Source organism: Archocentrus centrarchus, chromosome 17 (assembly GCF_007364275.1).
Source record: "Archocentrus centrarchus isolate MPI-CPG fArcCen1 chromosome 17, fArcCen1, whole genome shotgun sequence".
In the NCBI taxonomy this organism is placed as follows: Eukaryota; Metazoa; Chordata; class Actinopteri; order Cichliformes; family Cichlidae; genus Archocentrus; species Archocentrus centrarchus.
Genome location: NC_044362.1, coordinates 11,009,987 through 11,033,401, shown reverse-complemented (window position 1 = coordinate 11,033,401; position 23,415 = coordinate 11,009,987). Strand labels below are relative to the sequence as shown.

The following is a 23,415-nucleotide window of genomic DNA, read 5'->3' as shown; positions in this document are numbered from 1 at the left end:
AGGGGTAAGAAAACAATGCTGCAGTGGGAACTTTAGAGCATCACCACTCGTGGCATTTGAGGCTCTTTTTTTTCCTGATTTTCTTTTTTTTTTTTAATCGCCTGCCGGAGCCAAAATGCCACACAACTGTGCATTCTCAGTGTGCTCTGGGAGCTCACACATGCTAATGTTTTATTCACTTTGTGCGAGCGGCTGCATCATGAAAGAGAGGCCTCCCCTTGTACTACACAAGACACTCGCTGCCGACAAGCAAACATATGAAATATTAACAGCCAAACATCATCATCATCATCATCATCATCATGAGCGGGATGATCGGATGTGCAGCTGCTGTAGGTGTTTTTTAAATAGCTTCATTCATAGTGCATCTCTCTCTCTCTCTCTCTCTCTCCACAGGATGACAGCGGTTAACACCTGAGTGCGACGCTCAGGTTGACGCTCGACGAGCAGTTTTGGAACAAGCCGGGCTGACCTGCTTCAGGGCTGCTCGCAGCTGCTTTTACAGGTCACCAAATAATGATTCTTGTTGACATTCGGGTGTGCAGGAAGCGGGGGAAAATGTGTACGAGGCTCTATATTACTATGACCCCCCCCCCCCCCCCCCCCCCCCCCCCCCAAAAAAAAAAAAAAAAATTGCCGCTTTAAGCGTTTACTGAAGCCGCGCACGCACCGCAGTCTGCAGACCGCTTTGTAAAATGCTTTCTGAGTGCTCATCCATCTAGTTTACGAGCTTTTAAAAGAAGAGTACAGTAAACGCTGACTGTAAATGAGAGTATTACAACATAAAAACGTCACAGTCGCTGAGGCTTTTACTGCAATCTGTTGGTGTGAACTGGAGATAAGTCACTGTTGTAGCTTTGGCAATTACGCGCGCACTTTAAGTTGCCAAGGTGGAAGAAAAAAAAAAAAGACAACAAATCCCACATTCGAGCCACATGAAATCCTAAATAGACGGAGTGTGACTTGCTGAAAGAGGCCTCGCTTTCCCTCCTCTTCTCATTTAAACCCGAGTGATGATCTGCCCTTCATGTTTACCCTCAGAGGACAAACACTAGTTAACCCTTGAGCTTTGAGTAACACTTAGCGGTCGGGTTGGGGGAAGCGGGGCTGATCATCTCGGCGTCAGAGCCCACTGGGACTTGGAGTGCTGCTGCCGCTGCATTGATTTACTTGCTGACACCAGAATTGATGAGGGATCAGGCTGGCCACGGTCCAGGAAAGGCAGATTGGACGGGGAAGGAAAGAGGGAGGCGAGGCAGAGAAATGTAGCTACAGCTCAGAGAGGAGCCCACGGGCAGGGAGCAGCGGTGGGCGAGGGTGGGCTTCTCCCTGGAGTAGCACTCCCTCGGTGATGGGAGAGAGCTTCGGGGGGGCTTGCAGCATACTTGTTAAGCCACTGACCTTTAATTCACACTTGTCATCTAAAACGTTTCACATGTGCGTCCCAGCGGCGTGTCCCGGAGGCCGAGATTGATCCGCCCCGGACTGTTTAAGCATCCGCAACGCTGCTGACTGCTTAGCAGGACCCCAACCAACATGTTTTACACCGCTGACATGCATCATATGAGGAGCATTTTCTTTTCCACAGGGACAGCAGAGGGACGCCCCTCTCTGGAGCCGGTCTAACCTCTCTGGTGCTGTGAGGAAGAAAGGTGGGGCAGGTGGGCATCCTCACCCAGCTTGTGGGTGTGACAACAAGGACAATAGCAACAGGGCAGTCCTACAGCCGCAATGGAAACACAAGGAAGTCATCTCTCTCTCTCTCTCTCTCACACACACACACACACACACACACACGCACACACACATACCACACACAGTGGGACTGAGGCGTTCTGATACATGTGTACATGAATTGCAATCAGAGAGCAGAGTGACGCTCAGCACAACAGCCTATTTACCACAGCAGCCCGCCTCATATTTACAGCTTTAATTAAGGAAAACATGAATGCTGTGTTGCATGTAATTTCTCCAATGCAGACAGCATACATTAGTGATCTGGTGTTTAAAGCAGCGGGATGCACTAACCTCAGCATGATTCAAATTGTCGTGAAAAGAAAACACTGTGTTTAGCTTTCCTTGGTGCAATTATATGAGGTTTTTTTTTTCTTTTCTTTTCTTGGTGACAGTGACATGGTTTATTGTCAGTTTATAACGCCTACAAACAGTCCATTGTTCATCCGCGGGGAGCAAAAGTAGTCATCAAAATATCAAACGACCTACCTTCTACAGCCAGGACCACAGGGACGACGAGGCTGCACACCCACAGCAAGTAATCCATTGTCATAAACCAGGCTTTTGCAACATGAATAAAGGTGTGCAGACTGGACTCCTCGGATGGATGGAGACTCAACCACAGAGCACCGCAGCCGAGCTTTTTGTTCCCCTCCAAATTCTCATGTCTTCAGTTGTGATGAGGGCTCTCGCCGCCCCATTCAGCCCAAATCCTCAAAAATGTAACCGAGCGCGTCTGTATTTTTGCATTCACTCAGGTCCCTTTATTCCCCCGGAGTAGTTGTGGATGCGATGCTTACAGGAGCGCTACACTGCGCCCTTTCTCAGTCTCATTCTCTTTATCTGACTTTACCGACACAGAGCCTCTGTCCACGGGCGCATCTCTGGGCTGCTGCCCCGCAGGAGTAGAGGGTGAAAGCTCCGGAGTATGAAGCGCTCTCTGCCCGCAGAGGAATCTGTGAAGTCCGCGCTGACCAACTCCGTGTGGCTGTTGCTCCTCTGCGAGGGATGTGCGTCGGAATGGCAACACTGGGGCAGAGACACACAGAGGGGGCTGGGAGCGCAAGCAGGCGTCAAGGCAGACGTCGTAACCGCCCGGCTTCCGGCAGACACTTTCAAAGCAAGAGCATGTCATAGTAACAATAATAGTATTATTACTATTATTAAAGTATTATTACTATTATTATAATTACTATTATGGCGTGTGCTATTACCAACATAAATTCACAAATTTCTAGTTTATTTTCTGTCATGTAGATACATTTTAAATAGCCACAACCTTATTTATTGGAGCTACTTTTATTCTTCTGTGGTGCAGCGATTAGCACATTTACCTTATGTGTGAAAGATCACCGGTTCAAGACTGAAAGGAGGCACAAACCTAACCTCGGGTGCGCACATGCTAGTGTACTCCCAATGCTGGTCGTCAGCTTGGGTAAATGGGTGGGGGGTTGCATGTGGTGTGAAATGTGTAACAAATCAAACATTCGGATCATCTCATCTTTTAGAAATAAGGAAGCAGCCAAAAGCGCCTTAAAAAAAATACTGCTTTTAAGTGACATCAGCTAAACTAACCACCGCACAGGTTGGTTCAAAAGTAGCTCATGCTTTATTGACATCTTTTGTTTTGAAGTCAAAACATCCACACTTCCGTTTTTCACCTGGACGTTTCCGTGTGGTTTGACGCAGCTGGAGGGTGGCGGGTGAGGAGGAGGGAGGAGGGGGAGAAGGAGGAGGAAACTGGTTTGCCAGCAGCCACTAGCCCAAAGTATTTGTCCGTGGGTAATACCGGCCCGGACTCCCCGCTCATTGCCGTTAAGTGGCGATCAATTGTAGCATTAAATGGACTGTGGTCGTACTGGTGGAGAACGTCAATATGAGCTTTGATAACAATGGATAGAGAGCGCCTCTCGCGGGTTATTGAGCGGCCTTTGAGGCTGATACTGCAGAATAACCATCAGTGATTTGAACTACGCCTGACATTTTAATTCATCTCATCAGCTCAAGCATGCCAGTTCATCTTTACCTAATGGATCATTTGATCAATTCCACCATAAAAGTGGAACTGCAACACTGAGCAGAGCAGGGAGAGTTATTGAGGCCACTTGGGAAATACTGCTGGGACATAATTGTTTCCCTGTGAGGGTTTCAGAAAGTTTACTGCTCATCAATGTGTCATCTTCAGAGCAAAGCAGCATCTTGACAAACTGCCTGCCCTCATTAGTTCATGCCATACTTTGACCTTTTGCAGTCTCTGTCTTGCAGTCTCTCTCTTTTTAGGTCCTTTCCCACCAGACCCACCGGACCTTTTGTTTCTTGACGGGCTCCAGTGGAGAGAGAGAGCGAAAGTGTGTGTGTGTGTGTGTGTTTGTGTGTGTGTGTAGGTGTGTGTGTGTGTGTGTGTGTGTGTGTGTGTATGTGTGTGCTGGCTGATAGAAGCTCTCAGCTTAGGGACAAGGCTCCCCTTCACGATGCCAATTCATCCGTCTGTGCGCCTCAGCTCCCTCTGCTTTATCCCTCCACCTCCACCCACCCCTGCTGTACACCCCCCCCAACACACACACACACACACACACACACACACACACACACACACACACACACACACACACACACACACACACACACACACACACACACACACACACACACACACTCACACACACACACACACACACACCAATAAGTCCCTCTGTGCTGCAAATTTAAGACTCCCCAATCCCAAATCTTCACCCACCACTTCCAAGCTGCCCTCAACCCCCCAAGTTTCTTTTGTCCCCGAGGCTTTGTGTACTAATTAACTACAGTTCAGTTCCCAGCAGGCTTGGGTCAGCTTCCACTACTGAAACCAGTGATGGACAGCCCTTTTTAACCAGTTATATTCAAACTAAAACAACAACAATGACAAAAGACTGTGTCATTCCTAGCAGCATCAGTGGAGTCATTATGAGCGGAGGATATATATAATGAAATGTGGCAGTGCAGGATTTAACCGCTGCTGCGTTTCTCTTTTAAATTTTTTTCTCATTTCTGATATCCCTCTCTGACTGCAGATTGCTTGTTGTTTGTTTGTGTGTGTGTGTGTGTGTGTGTGTGTGTGTGTATGTTTTCTAAGAGGGTCCTTAGAGACTGAGAGAGTTTTGGACAAAATTTACAAATCTGCTTTTGAATTCAGCTTTGCTACAGTCCTTGAATTCTCCATGGTATCTTAAAGTACACAGTGCGGGGAGGAATTTCAACCTATTAATGGGTAAGAAAAATCCAATATAATCACCATGCTCATTCTTCCTCTTATTTTGAAATATCCTGACAAGCCTGCATGTGACTGATGGGGATTGCAGAGTGTGCCAAGCCCATTTGCTTTTAATCTGTAGCGAGGAAGAAAGAAAAAAAGGGGTCTGGTTGTATCTCTTTAACTTGCAGAATGGCTCACGCAGTCATCCGTTCGATATCTTCAGGTGTTGTTTCAGAGCAACCTCTCACCCCTTCTGACACGATGAACTGGCAGGCAAGTCTTTAGAGTCTCTGGTTGGATTTGGATTGTGCGTGCTTCACTTGTTGCCGCGACAGGTGGAATAAAGAATTGCCGCTCTGGAGAGGATTCCTATCTTGCCTCAGATGAGAAATCAGCTCTCAGACTCAGGGGAGAAAATATATATTTTACAGAGCACGGAGTGAAGACATGAAGAGCCGAGGATGGAGGAGGAGGAGGAGGGGATGGAAACGAGCTCTGTGGGACGGCAGTGTTAAGTTGACAAGAAGGGATGACAGAACATCTCCACAAAGCCAGACTGTCTCCTGTGAACTACTCGTGAATTATGGAGTCTGTCCAGTCCAGCTCAGTGTGTGTATAACAAACAGCCATGTGCACGCAGAGCTCGGTGTGCACTTAGGGAATTATGCTAGACACATGTAGTGTTTTTTTTTTTTTGTTGTTTTTTTTTAAATAAAATTTGCATGAATGCAACAAATTCTTCTAGCTTTTTTATTTTGTTCTATCATGAGAATAAAAATGCAAATGATAAAAACCACTCAGATTTATATTCATACTTACGATGCATAATTAATAGTATCAAACAGCGGGGAGCAAATGGTTTATGTAAGTTAACCTTAGGGATCCTTCCAATACACTCTTTTCAATCCATAACAGAACAGATGCTCAATAAACACAAATACACAACAAAAACGAGGGAGAAGCGGAACATTACCCAGCAAGGAACAATTGTTTTCTTCTTCAGGGATGGCTCCTTTTTAATCCCAGAATGAATGTGAACTTAAAGTATGACTTCACACAACCACCGAATTTTCTCCGGTACCACACACAAACATGCAAACAAACACACACACTGCTGTGATATCAGTGTGAAGCTGCAAGGAAAAAGAAGGAGGTCTGATATTAGTTTTTTTTTTTTTTTTCACAAAAAGTCTGAAAGCCAAGATATGTGTGAGCTTTTTTTTTTTTTTTTTTTCATATTTTGAAGTCTTGTTGCCAGTATGCTAATGAATGTTAAGATAATGTTGTCTATCCTTCTTCTTGTCAGCTTTTAAATAAATAAAGATTCAAGCTGGCTCTTTTTAAAAAAAAATCACCAGAATGCATTCTGGACCCCTCACTCAGCATGTCCTGCACCCCCCCACCCCCCACCCCACCCTACTGTTCAAAACACATCCTACGCCCATAGTATCGCCATCATTAAGATGTAGCTGAAGGGGGCTTTCATCTAGTCTCATGTGTAGACTGAGTTTGTAGAGATGTAAAGAACTGCCATCAAGCTTCCCTTTTTTTTTTCCCCCCCTGGATGCTTTTTTATCACTTGATGCAAACGCGTGATGAAGATTGTGTGTTATCATCAGAAGGCCCACTAAATTGGCCATGTGATGAGGCCGTTTTACAACTACGCAAGAATAAACTTCGGCTGAACATTAAAGTTCAGTTAAGCTTGTAGCAAATCATTAAATACAGCCTTCATCTTAAATGGTGTAATAAGTGCGAGACTACATGTCACAAGTGGACAATTTTAGCCCATTTACTCCTGTTGTGTTAATATTCTCATACTGGTGTAGCCTCGTTTAGCTCGTAGATTTACGGAAACAATTGAATTAATCAAACGTAGTATTATGCAAAAGTCTTGAGCCACCTCTCATTTCTTTATATTTTGATAGAAAAATGGGAAACATGTGCAAACATACATGAAAATATAGCATATAAGGAAAAATAGTTTGTATGATTCTAATAATCATTAAAGTCAGTATTTGGTATGACCATCTTTATTCTTCAGCACAGCCTGAACTCTCATTTCTTTCAGCAGTCTTCAGGAATAGTTCTCCAGGCTTCTTGAAGGACATTCAAAGCTCTTCTTTGGATGTTGGCTGCCTTTTGTTCTGTTCTCTGTGAGGATGATCCCACACTGCTTCGATAATATTGAGGTCCGGGCTCTGGGGAGGCCAATCCATGACTGATAGTTTTCCATTGTGTGTTTTTCTATCCAGGTATGCTTTTACTGCATTGGCAGTGTGTTTGAAATAATTGTCATGCTGAAAAAGATGCTTTCCAGATGGTATTGCATTCTGGATCAAAATCTGATGGTTCTTTTTTGTTCATAATTTCATCAGTTTTAACAAGATCGCCAACAGCACTGGCTGAAATGCAGCCCCAAACTATGACAGAGCCTCCACCGTGTTTTACAGTCAGTAGACACTCAGAAGCCTCTTTCCCACCAACAGGGTTCTGGAGCCGGTGCCTTTATTTGAACCGTTATGCGGGTTTTCCACCGCGGAAGCACTCGGTGCTCGGCCGAAAAACGGGTTCAACTCCAGCCCCGCAAACTAGCTGGTCTCAAACCAAGAACGCGTGACGAAAGTGGAAGAAGGGCATGACTGTGCCGTCTCAACATCAAGTTTTCTACCATATTACATGTGTATTACATGAGAAAAGCAAAGTGATTTTCACGGTTGTGAATTAGGTTGGGCTCTAAGGCTGAACTTGCTTTGTATCAGTTCATATCACAGATAAAAGGACACAAAGTGCGTACTTGTCGTCTTGCTCTAATCGCTGTCTGTGTTTACCTCTGTGCTGCACACAGATGCTGCAGTAGTTTGCTTTGGACCGTAAAATGACTGTAAAAGGGGAACATGTTCTCCCACGTTTGCGCTCTTTGGTTTCCGTGTCCAGACGAGGACCCACCCACACTCATATGTAAAGGAGCGGTTCACAGAAACGCGGTGGAAACGCGGGCCCATTCTTAAGCATTTCGCCGGTTCATTGGGAACAGCACGAGCACCCGCTCCTCAGCGGTGGGAAAGTAGCAACAGTTGTAGTTCTCTCCTGATCTTCTCCATACACATTTACAACAATTTGATCCAAAAACTTCCAATTTGGATTCAGCACTCCTTCAGACCTGTTCCCACTGATTTTCAGTCCAGTTCTTGTGTAATTGGGGATACCTCAGTCTTTGCTCCCTGTTTTCCTTCCTTAAGTTAACAGGAGATGGATCAGCTGAAGGGCCAGATGCATCTTTCAGGTCCTGGGTCAGGTCTTTGCTGGATTTTTTTCCCTATTTCTTAAGGACATGACTTGCAGATGCTGTTCATCTGCTGTAGACAGTTTTTTTTAGGCCTGCCACTTCTTCTTCTGTCCTTCACTTGTCCAGTTTCCTCAAATTTTTAAGGACACACAGCACACTATGCTCATATATGCCAAGTTTCCAGCTAACAGCTCTTTGGGAATCACCTTATTGGTGCAAAAATACAATTTTATGCCTGTCAAACTGTGTTATCTTTGGCGTTTCTCATTGATTCAACTAAAGAAACTGGAACAAATGTGTTTTTGTGACAGGCTGTTAGTAACAAAGTGCCTAAAGACACGATTTAAAATAGGTTCTTTGATAATTTGTCTGTTATGTGTCGACACAACACTGGTCCATCTCTTGAGTGAGGTGTCATTTTTATACTTGAATGATTCATAAGTCAGTGTTTTGTGGCTTGACAAAGTTAGGTCTGCCTCTTTGGAAGCAAATTCTAAATAATGACTCGTACTATATATATTTGGAAATCCATTTTTTTCTAGTTTTCCGAGGATAAAACAAAACACCTCAAAACACTCATGTTTTTACAGTTACTTCTAACCTACAGCTGCTGGCTGTTAGCATGTAGTTTTGTCTTAGCTTAGCAGGAAGTCACAGCGCCCAGCAATAAAGAGGTTAAATATAATACCACACCTTTCCATGATTACACTTTGGTTTTTGTATAGATATGATATTTAACAAAAAACAAATTAGTTAGTAAATGTTAGAGGTATGAGGGTTTTGTTTTAGTATTTGCCCTAAGCTAACGGAAGGGTGTAGCTTTAGGTGGTCAGTAAGACTAGAAGAGTGTTATATAAATACATGTACATTACATTAATATCTACTGTAAATAAGAGAAATATCAACTTTCTCATCTAGCTCAGAAAGTAAGCCAATAAAACTTTTGCCAAAAAAATGTAAAAACTTTTATAAGAATTGCTTTTACTTTAGGAATTTTTTTTTTTTTACTGAGCAAAGCTAACAGGCTAATGGCTTTAGCTTCATATTTACAGGCTCAAGCTTGGTAGCCATTTTTCCTCATCCCACTCTTGGCAAGACAGCAAACAAATTTCTAAAAACGTCATATTTAATGTTTTTTTAATTTTTTTTTTTATTGTTTTTAAATCAGTTACAAACACAAGGAACATAACATTAAAGCAAAAAGGAAGGGGGGAAAACCACCCCTAACAAACCCAGTGCTGCTTTATACACACAAAAAAAGGAAAATAAAACAAGCAAAAACAACAAAGGGGAAAATAAATAAATAAATGCAATAAAAATTATAAAAATACCCATGAATAAGAGTAAAAGTACATTTAGTTTCCTCCTCCAACCTGAATCGCCTCACATCTATTTTAAGTCTAAAGCAAGCAAAAAAAAAAGGGAAGAAGAGCAACAGTCTCAGGGGTTAAATAGGAAAGACTCAAGAGGTCCCCAGAGTTTCAAAAATTTGTCTGACTTGGCAGAAATCTGAGTGATCCACATATTTACTGTAGGTACATGTGGGTAACAGAATGCACTTCTTAGCCAGGAATCGAAGAATTGTTAACAAAGGTTTAGAGTGTACATCTTAAATGAGTAGGGGTAACATTTAAAAGGTAAAACAAGGGAGTCAAACTATATTAAGTGTTTTTAAATACAGATTTCATTCCTCAGCCGGACCTCTGTACGTCCCAGCGGAAACATTAGCAGAATTGTTGCAAAGATGCTGAGTAAACACATAAATGTCACTTTTCCCCCCTCCAGGATGAAAAAAACCTGTAGATAATCTGTTTTCTTTACGGCTGCTGATGTGAGAAAACCAGAAAATAATCTGTCAACAAACACTGGAAGACGACACTGACAGATAATGAGGGGAAAACAATCAGGAAAAGACATCGCCCGAAGAGATCGCACATAATTCTGCATATATTTGAATATCTGTCATTGTCTGTCTGAGCTCGTTTGCTAACAAGACCAAAATAAAGAGCTCAGAGGCCTCAAGAGCACCGCTGAAACAAGACATGAAACAGAGCAGGAGGGGCATTTTGCTTCATTGATCGGGGAAGTAATGATACATGATTATGTTCAGACAGGGATCTGGCTGTTAGCTGGCGCTTAAGGGCACGAGCACTGCTGGGCTTTTCACAAACTGCTGTCAGCGTGTGGTTCTGTGCAGCGGTGATTGATTATGAATCGGTGTTCTGTTTGGAGAGCTTGGCGTGTTTGTCTCACTGAAGCAGCTCCTGAATCAGCTCGCGGAGCTGTCACTGCTCCGGGTTAGGGCGCAGAGCTCCACCGAGCGCCCGCTGCACTTCCTCCGTCTCCCAAACTTCCCGAGCTAATGAGTGGAAATCTGTCAGTTATTTTATAGGATGTTCAAAATGACTACACTTCAGCGGGGGATTTCAGGATTGCAGGTAATCTAAGCCGCCGAAATTGTGAAATAATGAGCGCTCACACGGAGAGTGAGGCAATACACAGCAAAAACTAATTAAGAACAATTTCATTTTAGTGGGCACAGACAGTTTTTCAGCAGAAGTCTTTTTTTTTTCCTTCAGAATTATTCACAGGAGGCGTTATTGATGATTCGCCACATTCGGCAATTTTCCCACCATTCTCCTCCTCCATTATTCATCCACCTCTACTTTTTAATCTCCTGTGAGCTGACTCAGAACTCCACTTCCATTTGCAGACTGTTCCTCCTCTATGCTCATGTCTGTAGCATTGATTAAATGGACCCCAGTGGGCTGGGATTACATTGGGGTCTATTTGAAATGGCATTTCCACAGTGTTTTTCCATTACCGAGCATACTATTGGAATTTAGATAAACTGGGTCTTGGTAGGCTATGTTGATTTCTGAGTTTATTCGTCTGGTTCACATGGGGTCCATTTGCTGCAATTTAACAATTACTGGCTTTGGCGTGCTTGCTAATTTTCTGTGTTCACATCCCTCACCAGCCTAGAGCGCAGCCAACTGGGCTCCCACAGGAAGGCAGAGGAGAGGACGGGGGGAATAGCGGAGGCAGAAAATGAATACAGACAATTGTTTTTCATCAGCTGAGATGGAGCAGGGACACGATCAAACAGGACTGAGACAAATTAGATAACAGAGGAAGGAGACTGAAAGACAGCGCGCCTGCTGTTCCCATCGCTCTGTCTTGTAAACGTATTTGTAGTTTTAACTACGAGTTGGTTGCTAATGATTACTTTTTCTTTTTTTTTTTTTTTGCCCCCCCTCATAATTTCAGCTGGAGAAACAGGTTTCATTATTTGCAGCCACATGTGGTCAGAGTGATGGTTCCCCTGTGAGTTTGTGGCCTTTAAATTTTCATTTTTGTGTTTACTCACTGAATGCAAATGTGTTAAAGCAAGCTCTGTTTTTTTTTAATCATGAGATTAACTTTCTGGCCACACTACAGTTCCGAGTCTGCAGGAGTTATGAAATGTGGCATTCAGAACCTTTTTCTACATCTATTATTAACACCAGTGTTCTGTATCTGGAAAACCTCGGGGCTTTTTTGGCCTCTTTGTCGTATACGATTTTCCTTGACAAGTGTCCAGGTAAGCGGCGTGTGTGACACTCTCCTGCAGCTCCTCCACCCCCACAGGTGGAGTAATTGGTGTCAGACAGTTTTGCTTCTTACACTTCTCATTTGGAGGAAAAACCATCTGATGCGCTGGTGTGTCCCAGCTCGGCTTGGCAGCCATTCCAGCTAAAGGGCCACACTTTAACAGAGCATTTCATCACCCTGCACAGGCTGCAAACTGATTGCAGTCAGGCGGCAGCATCCTCCTCTTCAGGTTCTGCTCAAGCACAGAAATGATCACATGAGCTGAGCAGCTTGATGCTGCAGGCAACCAATACAAGATATGCTGTGCTCTCTACTCTAAGCCCTGGACACCTGATGAACAGGTCAACTCATAAAGTGCTCCAAAATATGTCCAAAAATGATCAATCCCAGGAATTTGTTTTAGTTTAGGAGCGCTGATTTCATTTTCTTGTAAAGCAAATAAAATATTACAGTATTAATAATTAAAAAGTGTGAAAGGGTGATGCTCGGATAAACTTATGGAGAAGGCTCATCTGAATCTTCATTATTTTACATACATTTATAGTTTCAGCTTATTTTTTGTTTTTTTTGCAATCCCACAGTGTCTTCGCTGTCTTCATCCACTCTTACTGCATGACTTTAACAGTATTTAGGGAAACTGTTCACTTCCTGCTGGCCACACATACAGACATAGATGATAGCTGGTGAACGGCGGAGCATTCAGCAGGTAATGAGTCTCATATTTCCCTCAGGGCTTGGTAGAGATCAAAAACACAACAGAAAGCTAAATATTGCACACAAACAAGATTTCAAATGAACTGGAGAACCAGATGCAGACTCCACACCAGATTCCAGGCCAGATAATAAAAGATAAAAGACCGGGTAAGTTTAAAAGAAGACACACACACACACACACACGCACGCACCCATCCCCACCTTTTCCCAGTACTCATGGTTCAAACAATGCCCATCTTCCCACCTGACCTTTACTCTGATCTTAACTAAACAGCTGTAAAGTTTTATTATCAACACAGGTCTGCAAACAGCAGGGTCCAGGGAAACTGATTATTACAAAGAGGTTTTCTGTCAGTGCTGAAAAGCATCTTGTGATGAACAGTCTTGGTAAACGTCGTGAGAACCTTTGTTTACTTCAGCAGTCAAGGCAGAATTTTTCCAGGACTGCAGCCACAGATGCTCAGTATATTCATCACTGGGCCGTTAGCTCAGTCACCTCAGTGTCACCTCAGTGTCACCTCAGTGTCACCTGAGGCAACAGCAGCAGACAGTGACTGAACCAGCATTTAGTTAAAAATCGGTGAAATTTCTACTTAAAAAATCCCTTTGTAGCAGTTTCATTAGTAGGTGTCACAAGGACCACATTTCACCATGATGATACACACACACACATTCTGCAATTTTAGATTAAATTGCAGAATGAAGTGAAGCTGATTTTAATGCTGCAGTACTCTGTATTTTTATATTTACAAAAACAATGTTGACTAAATTTATGCCAGGTTTGGTAGGTTAGAACATGGAGAACTCTCACAGAGTCTGCAAATATGGAGCATTTTAGACTCCTTAAGTTTTCTGACATGTTTCCTGTGTGCTTCAGTCTCTTTTCCTGTAATGACAGTGACCTGTAATGAAACTATCGTACGATAAGAGATAGACACCCACAGTTTGCAAGTAGTATAGGAAGAAGCCGGCTTTCCCCAGGAGTTGGTTGAGAGACCAAAACAGAGGTGAAAGGAGACTGAGTATAGATTCAGCCTAATCATCTTATGACTTCAGTGATACTGCACTGTAACTGCAGGTTGTGTAAAAAGCAGCTGTTTGCTGACATATTGCTACAAAACGCCTACTGTGATTTAAAGTTTTAAGTGTTAGCCTAATGTTAAAATACCACTTTAAAAAGTTTTTCTTCTTTATGAAAATGAAATTGAAACATCTCCCTCTGAGACTGACTGAAATAGAAGCATAAAAGACCAAAATTGATGTACAAGCAGCACTAAATTATAGAGAATACTTCTTTATATCAGTTTTATCCTCATTTGGTCATCTAATACCTGATGTTGTTCATGCCTTTTCTGCAGCAGTTTCATGAAATTAACTGTTTCAAACCATGAAACTGAACTTTTTGTTATGGGAATTTTTTTTTTCCTGACTTCCTTAAACTTGTATTAGTTTTGGACTTGTTCCCACACATTGGATTAGTTTTGGACTTCCTCTACCAACAGTAGAAGCTGTCCATCAGACACCGCTAGCCCCCTGGAGACCTGCATAGCATGACCTCATGAGCCTCAGCTCAGAGCAAAAAAGCAGAAAAGTCAATCTTTGGGTCGAAGGCTCTGTGAAACCTTTTCATAATGAGGTCAGGGTGATGCTGTGTGCCCTGTGTGTATGTGTGTGTGTGTGTGTGTGTGTGTGTGTGTGTGTGTGTGAGTGTGTGAGTCAAACCAAGCGCCCGGAGTCAAGTTTAGTTCATGTTTGAGCCATATAGCTCGGACCCTCGGGGGGGATCCAGGCTGCTCCAACTGTCAAGCAGCAAAATGTAAAAACAGCCATATTTAAAGGTAGTGGTGATGATGATGAGCACTTGTGACTGTCCAACCCCTCCACTCCTTCTCACCCCAGCCTGGTGGTGTCAAGGAGCGAGGGCGGGGAGAAAAGCCTCATTGTTGCACAGACTGAGGTTTGGGGTGGGAACTCAGTCATTTCATGTGGCATGGCAATGCATGAAATATTACATCATGATGCAACCTGCTGTATGCTTCAGTAGGTATATGCCTTATGCCTTGTGGGTAAGATCGTTCACATGGAACGTGAGTGCCTCCTAGTGTCTGAAAGTTGAAGTGCAATGACAGAAAAGACACCAAATGTATTCTGAGCAGGTCTTGCAGTGACGCGTTTTCACACTGGAAAAATTGCCATCAAATGACAAGTTTGGATGCTAACGCCACTTGATTTTTGAGTTTTGTCTCACTGTGACTTTCCAAGGTTTCAGTTTAGTTTAGTTTTTTATTCTTCAACAATCATAGAAATATAATTTATGCATGCAAGGCTTATTATTGATCATCAGCACAGACCTGCAGCTATCATGGAGGAGCCTGAGTTTATGTGGTGCTCTGCTCTATTTTGGAAAGACAAACAGAAAGAGACAGTTAGCTTTCTACAAACAAACCAAAAAACAACTTAAGCATTAAAAATCAAAAAAGAATAAAACAACACAGCATCCTCAACTGCACCAAAGAGTAAAACAGTTAAATGTGGATTATTAAACATTAGGTCTCTTCAAAATCCCTGTTAGTAAATGATTTAATAATTGATTTTTAAATATTGATTTATTCTGCCTTATAAAAACCTGGTTACAGCAGGATGAATATCCATCCATCCATCCATCCATCCATCCATCCAGTCACTGGATGAATATGTTAGTTTAAATGAATCAACACCCCCGAGTCACACTAGCTGTCAGAGTCCTCGAAGCACAGGTCAAGGAGGAGGAATAACAGCAATCTTCCACTCCAGCTTATTAATTAATCAAAGACCCAGACAGAGTTTTAATTCTTTTGAAACTCTGACTCTTAGTCTTGTCCATCCTAATTGGAAAACTCAAAAAGCTGTTTTATTTGTTATTATCTATCGTCCACCTGGTCCTTACTCAGAGTTTCTGTCTGACTTCTCAGACTTTTCATCTGATTTAGTGCTCAGTTCAGATGAAAATAAGTATAGTGGGTGATTTTAACATCCATGTAGTTGGCCTCTCTCAAAATATAAATGAGCCCACCCACCACTTTAATCATACTCTGGATCTTGTCCTGACATATGGCATAGAAACTGAAGACTTTCCCTCCTGTCTGATCATTTCTTAATAACATTTACTTTAATGGATTACACAGCAGTGGGGAATAAGTGAGGTCGATTATCTCGTCAATAGTTTTACATCCTCACTTCGTACAACTTTGGATACTGTGGCTCCTCTGAAAAGGAAAGCTTCAAATCAGAAGTGCCTGACTCTGTGGTATAATTCACAAATGTGCAGCTTAAATCATATAACCTGTAAGCTGGAAAGGAAATGGCATCTCACTAATTTAGAAGAAGTTCATTTAGTTTGGAAAATAGGTTTGTTGCTCTATAAGAAAGCCCTCTGTAAAGCTAGGACATCTTACTATTCATCACTGATTGAAGAAAATAAGAACAACCCCAGGTTTCTTTTCAGCACTGTAGCCAGGCTGACAAAGCTTCAGAGCTCTGTTGAGCCGAGTATTCCTGTAACTTTAACTAGTAATGACTTCATAAATTTCTTTACAAATAAAATTTTAGACATTAGAGAAAAAATTCTTCATAACCATCTCAAAGACACATCTTTATATTTGGTTGCTTTCAGTACTGCTGGTATTGAATCATATTTATCTAACAGACGCTAATTTATTTATGTAAATGGGGAGTCTTCTTTATGCACTAAGGTTAATTATGGAGTTCCACAGGGTTCTGTGGTAGGACCAGTTTTATTTACACTATACATGTTTCCCTTGCGCAGTATTATTAGAAAGCATTGAATCAATTTTCATTGTTATGTAGATGATACTCAGCGTTATCTATTCATGAAGCCAGATGACACACATCAATTAATTAAACTGCAGGAATGTCTTAAAGACATTAAGGCCTGGATGACCTCTAATTTCCTGCTTCTAAATTCAGATAAAACTGAAGTTCTTATACTCGGCCCCACAAATCTTAGAAACATGGTGTCTAACCAGATACTTACTCTGGATGGCATTACTTTGACCTGCAGTAACACTGTGAGAAATCTTGTAGTCATTTCTGACCAGGATATGTCCTTCAATGCACATATTAAACAAATATGTAGGACCGCTTTTTTGCATTTGTGCAATATTTCTAAAATTAGAAACATCCTTGCTCATAGTGATGCTGAAAAGCTAATTCATGCATTAATTCTAGGCTGGACTATTGTAATTCATTATTATCAGGCTGTCTTAAAAGCTCCCTGAAAAGCCTTCAGCTCCAAATTTGGATTTGGGAGACAGACACCCTCTCTATTTTTAAGATTAAGCTTGACCCTGAACCCTCCCTTAGTTATGCTGCTATAAGACTAGGCTGCTGGGGTGTTCCCATGATGCGTTTGTTTTCATTCACCTCTTTTTACTCTGTTTATACCTAACTCTACATTTAATCATTAATTATTATTAATCTCTGGCTCTCTTCCACAGTGTGTCTTTTGTCCACTCATTGCAGATGACCTTCCCTCACTGAGATGGTTCTGCTGGAGGTTTCTTCCTGTTAAAAAGTTTTTCCTTCCCACTGTTGCCAAGTGCTTGCTCAGAGGGGGTCATTCTGACTGTAGGGTAAATATTGTAGTGTCTTTACCTTACAATATGATACACTTTGAGGTGACTACTTGTTGTGATTTGGTGCTATACATAAAATTGAATTGAAAATATGGAAAAAAAACAGGACAGCACAGTGGCGTGGTGGTTAGCACTACTGCCTCACAGCTAGAATGACCTCTAGAAGATCTGGGTTTGATTCCACCTTGGCTCAGGCCTCTCTGTGTGGAGTTTGGATGTTCTCCCCGTGTCTGCGTGGGTTTCCTCCCACAGTCCAAAGACAAGCAGTTACTGGGATTAGGCTAAGTGGTCACTCTAAATTGCCCATAGTTGTGAGTGTGAAAGGTTGTTTGTCTCTCTGTGTTGGCCCTGCAACAGGCTGGTGACCTGTACAGGGTGTACCCTGCCTCTCGCCTTATGGCAGCTGGGGTAGGCTCCAGCCCCCCCCCATGACTCTGATCAGGATAAGCAGAAGAGGATGGATGGATGGAATCTGCATTTTATGGTAGGTTTTAATTGCTTGTGCTGTTTGGTCAGTAGTGTCTAATATTTATTATCTGTACAGTAAATATTTCACTGTGCATCTTCTTTTATCCATTTATATATATATATATATATATATATATATATATATATATATATATATATATATATATATATATATATATATATATATATATATATATATATATATATATATATGCTTTTATATTTTTAAGTGCTAATTAAACACCAGACTAGGTGCCACCAGTTGAAAATTTGCCATTTGGCTAAGTCTAGCACATTTACCGTAATGTAATTATCCCTGAAAATTAAGCAAATTAATCACTAAATATTAGCTTAATTTGAGTGTCTGGAAAATGTAAATGAATTTCAGAACATCTTTCTATTGTTCTATCTGCTTATTTGCTTTAATGACAGCTGCATTCGAACTGCAGGGTCTCCACAAGTTTATTCAAACCTCATTACCCACATTATCTCATTGGACAATGTTTCAAAGAGCCTGCTTGGCCTCCTCAGTCTTAAAGTACACCCCATATATGTTCAGTCAGGCTGAGGTCATGGGACCCTGGAGGAAAATCTCAGGCAGTCACCACTCCTGGGTCCTTTGGTCTTCAAGTAATTCTTGCAAATATTTGTTTCGACTCATTATCCTGCTCCAGTATTAATCTCTAGAATGGCTCAGACCAGAGGGTGGAGCATGTCTCTGAAAGATGGAGTAGGAAACCCCACTCCAGAAGCCATTTTTCACTGTGGTTTTGATATTCTGGAGCATCATTCTCATAAAGATTACAGCAGTAAATAGGACTAGTCATCCATTGTGAAATCCATCTTAGAGTGCCTGAGAAACTTTCACTCTGCCCATGATTTGACCCACCACTCCCCACCCCTGGGACATTTTAATTAGTTCTATTATTTTTCACTGTTCTTTGTTTTCTCTCTATCACAGCGCTACTTAGTCAGTAATGTTCTTTTAGAAACTGGAAGCACAGCCATATTCTTGAGAAGCTCCGTGTGGAGTTTGTATGTTCTTCCTGTGCCTGCACGGCTTCTCTCCGGCTTCCTCCCACAATCCAAAGGCATGCACGTTAGGCTAACTGATGATTCTAAACTGGCCATAGGAATGAATGTAAGCATGAATGACTGTCTATCACTATGTGATAGACTGGCGACCTGTACAGGGTGTACCCTGCTTCTCACCCAGTGACAGCTGGAATAGACTCCACCGACCCTTGCTGCCCTGAACTGGATAACTAGTTTTTAAAAAAATGGATGGCTGGATGGAAGTGGTTAGACTTGTGTCATCTAAACACACAAATATGACGAGCTAATGGGTATATTAACCCTTTAGTTATCCAAACCATAGCACCTTATCACAATAACCATTCCCCACCCCCTTTTTCTTCTCCCAAGCCTTACTTGTACCTCCATGCTACTACACTCACATTTTCCCCTTGACTTTGTTTTTCTCTTTATCTCTAAAGCAGGATCTCAGTTTCTGTGATTGTTTGTAATGATGTCACCACACAGTTTATCATGCTGTTGTTTATCCCGAGCTTTTATGATGCTGCTTTAGCACAGATGGGAGCAGGCAGAGCCACACCAGCAAGATAAACCACCCGGTTGTCTGTCTTTTAAAAAGTGATCCTGCGCAGAGCCCTGAAGAATTCCTTTAAGTCCTTATAGTGTTTGATGAGAGGCATTATTGCTGGCACCCTTGCTCTGTATGCTTCTATAAACTGTGGCTGAACCTAAAAAAAGCTTATACCCAAGTTTGGGGAGGTGATAGTGGGCAGAGTGCTACTGCCCTTTACATGAAGTCAGCGGCAATGACAGAAAGTCTAACAACCTCTGCAGAAGAGGGGATAAACATAATTATGGATTACACCGTTTTGAGCTGTTGAAGCACACAGATATCTGAACCGCACCACCAGTATAGGCACACTGAGACACTGATCTCCAGCATATATCCTGCGCGATGTCTGGGTTGCGTAAGGTCAGCCTGAAATCGGCCTGTTCACTGTCACCCTGTGTTTTCTTTCCCTGAACGCAGACACGTTCTTTGCTGGTTTCTTTCTGCTTAATGAACCGGCGCTGAATTTATTTAACCGTCAGACAAGCAGCCCCATTAGCTTGAAGCAAACGCATTATTTATAACATGCCAGTTGTTGCTTTTGTTGTTGTTGCTGGGCTGACGTGCAGCATTCACGATTTTTTTTTTTCAGTGTTATTTTCAAGCTCACGTTCAGCAGGCAGCATTTTAAAATGTTTACACGAGTGCAGGAGATTGCCATGGAAGCAGATGCAAGTGGTGCTTCAAGAGAAGGTTAAAGTCAGAAGATCACTATTATCAGTGTAAATAAACCAGCAAAAACAGTACTGACTGCTTGAATTAATTTATGATCCCGGGGAGTGTCGGCACATTTGCACACTTTTGCAAAAATAATAACACACTAGCTGCTAGGGAGGAGTGTTTTCTGTCAGGATTTTGTGACGACCTGCCAGCTACAGCCATCCCTCTCTCCCTGGCAGCGTGTGACTGGTATCCTCCAAGAGGTCCCGCCTGGAGGTGTGGGTTTAACAGCACACCTGTTCTCCACTTCCTTATTTCCTTTGAGGACCTGATCAGTTTGTTGTTGCTAGTAGTGTGTCTGGCTGCCTAACTGTTGTTGGAGATCTGGAGATTCTCCTAAAGAGGGAAGCTTACTAATGGAAACCTGCCTTCCCTGGAACTCCCCCCCACCACCACCACTCTGATTACGAAGAAGAAGCTTAACTCACTTCCCTGACCCACTCCAAAAAAGCCCACACAGAATGCAGACACTTACAGAAGCAACTATCTGCCTGGCCACTCTCCACAGCTATTTTTCCAGCTCCACTTGGTTGCATCCCAGTTGCCTGTTGTACTGACCAGTCTCTAAATAAATGGGTCCACCTGTTCTGCCTCATTCTGACAGTTTTACATTCACGTGGGCAATATTTGTTATGAAATGTGGCGTTTAGAGATTCTGCAGAATTCCTGTGCTGAGGTCAGGGAAGATGTTCAATTTACCCCTCGCAGGGAGCGTTGGCCTGTGAAAACAGTTGTATGAAATCTTCTGCGAGCTCTGGAGAAGCTTTCCAAAGTGTGAAAAACAGAGCAGTAATAATGGGGTAGTGGTGTCGTTTCACTTGAGTGTTTTACATTTTAATAGAAAGCCTGCATTTAATACTGGATGCGTTTGAAACAAGTTCAGGAGGCAGGGGACTCTAATTAAAGATGTTATCAACGTGCATTAGGGGAAATGTATGATGTTACACCATGCTAATTCTGACTAATTCTCTCTCTTGTGAATCCTCCGGCTTTATTGATTCTGCTATAATAATTCACTGTAGGTGAGGTGCAATGAATTGTGTTTGTTGCTTATGGCTTGCTGTTGTATGTTGTTATTATGGGTTAGAAAAATCCTCTATCACTGCCCCGAGCCCTGGATATACAGTACGCTCAGCTCCTAAGTAAGAGGGACTGCTGCACATCATAATTACTCAAACCAATTAATCTTTCAGCTTCTTCTGATGATGCATTTACAAACCTTTATGCATCCCTCAGCTCTCAGATATTAACTCACTCTCTTTTAATTGGCTTTTTTTTTTCTTTCTTTTTTTTTTTTGCTTAACACAAAAATACCTTCAACAATTAATTTTTTAAAAATTAATTGTGTGATGGTGATCGTGATTTCACAGAGCAGCAATCCATAGAAAAGCATTAAAATCCTCACACTGGAAAAGCAGGAGCCAGATCATTGTTATATCTTAACTGGCAGTTTTTTAACACACACAAAAAAAAGGGGGAGAGAGAGAAACAGAGAGAAGAAAACATAATTAGACTTAATTCCTGCACCTTCTTTTGGCATAAAAGGTCTGTGTTCTCATTATACTCGCATTCATATTCAGTTGTACATGCATGCTCACTTAAATCAGTGCAAAACAGGCCAAAGCCTGCACTCAGTCCCGGGAACAGTCAGAAACCTGGTTTTTGTGTGCACATTGTTCTCCGTGGTCTGCTCAGCAGCTACACCTCTGAGGAGCCACTTCTCTCAGTGTGAAGCAGGGCACACTCCAGCCGCCTCTCCAAACGCGTCTCCATCAGTGGACGCTGTGATGGAGCTGTGCTGCTGGGACTGTACAAACTCACAGCTGGGATTTAAGAGACGGAGAGCCTCTCCGCTGTTTTCTTTAATGCATCGGCTCATTGAGCAGTCCACACACACACACACACACACACACACACACACACACACACACACACACACACACACACACACACACACACACACACACACACACACACACACACACACACAGCTGAAGATGTATCGCAGAGATGCAATTAGAGAACACCCAGAGTGCTCTTAACTGTCGAATTTATTTAAAAGTAGCTGCATTTACTTCGCTACAGCTAAATACAGAAAAAGACATTTTTAACAAGAAAATGAATCCTGTGACTTGATGTGTGTTTCCAAGGTAGCAATTTCAATGCAACTGCAGCTCTGCTGTAATTGCATTAAAACGAATGCACACAGGAAGAGCTCACTTAGTTTATTTTGGACAGAGTTCGCAGTTTTATGACTCCAATTCAGGTTAAACCACCAAATGGGTTATGAGGGAGCAGGTTTCCATTAAAATGTAAGCGAGGACAGATACTGAGTACACACTGTTTTTCTTTTTTTTTTCTTTGCAGACGTGATTCTTCCTTGCAGCTCCACTGGCACAGCCTTAGAAAAGCTGCATCCAGTTAAAATAAATCCTCTTGACAAAAATCCTCTTGATATCCATTTAAATTTGGTGCTGCTAACAAAACTGCGGTGACACGGAGGAAATGTCACACTGTGCGCTGCCATCAGCCACCGTGGGCTCCTCCACGACCCTGTCACCTCACATATGAGGGTTTACCTTGATGCTTCTCTCAGTAGCAACTGTGCCGTGTACATTGCTGTGTGGAACGCTTCGTGCTGCTGTTGTACAGCAGAGGTACACGAACAATGGCAGAATCACAAATCAGTTTTGTTCCAGCATGTTTGCTGCTCTCTGGGAACATGGTGGAGGCTTCTGTCAGCATGACAGCGGGGGAAACGGCACGGAGGAATTTAATGTGAGCAGGAAAACCTTCTACGGGCTGTGAATGTTTTTTTTGTTCTGTTTTGTTTTTTTGGATGGGTGAAACAACACTGCCTGTGATGTAGATTAGAGCCTAAGGCTGAACCTGAGATGCAGACAGTAGAGAGAAAATGAAGACAGTGTCATGTATCCAGTCCCACCCCCCCCACGAGCTAATCCCTTTAGCTAAGCGTTACAAATTAAAAGGGGGCAGAGAGCCTGAAGATCCAGCCTTCAGTGAAACTACATCATTTCAAAGCCAGTGTGAGATGGTCATTGGACATTTCCTTCTCTAGCCAGCTTCAGTTTTGCTTTGCATCCGGGAGGTTTTCTTTCACAAAGAACAGAACTCAGTATATGCATTAAGTTTTATCTAAAAGTCATGTAGTCCACGAATAATTACAATCCTAAGTCCCATTCATTGGTGTGTTTTGGTAATTGAGATAAGCTTTGAGTTATTTTGTGTGGCTGCTTAATTAAAAATCACAAAATGGATTATATATCTGCTTGCTTGCCTGTAGAGCATGGTTCTCATTGATTTGGCTTGTAACTACCATCATTTATAGCCAAGCAAACCATGCCTACTCATAACTTCATAG

The 23,415-nt window shown here is 42.3% G+C and overlaps 1 protein-coding gene across 1 annotated transcript in view; it reads right to left on the bottom strand.

The window, feature by feature from the left end:
• Positions 1-2,739, bottom strand: part of ephb3a (eph receptor B3a) — a 35,517-nt gene extending 32,778 nt beyond the window's left edge. Inside the window, exon 1 of the mRNA XM_030752705.1 lies at positions 2,224-2,739. Coding sequence (XP_030608565.1) covers positions 2,224-2,287 — 64 coding nt within the window. The 5' untranslated portion in view covers positions 2,288-2,739. The remainder of the gene's footprint in view (positions 1-2,223) is intronic.
• Positions 2,740-23,415: the final 20,676 nt, after the last annotated feature.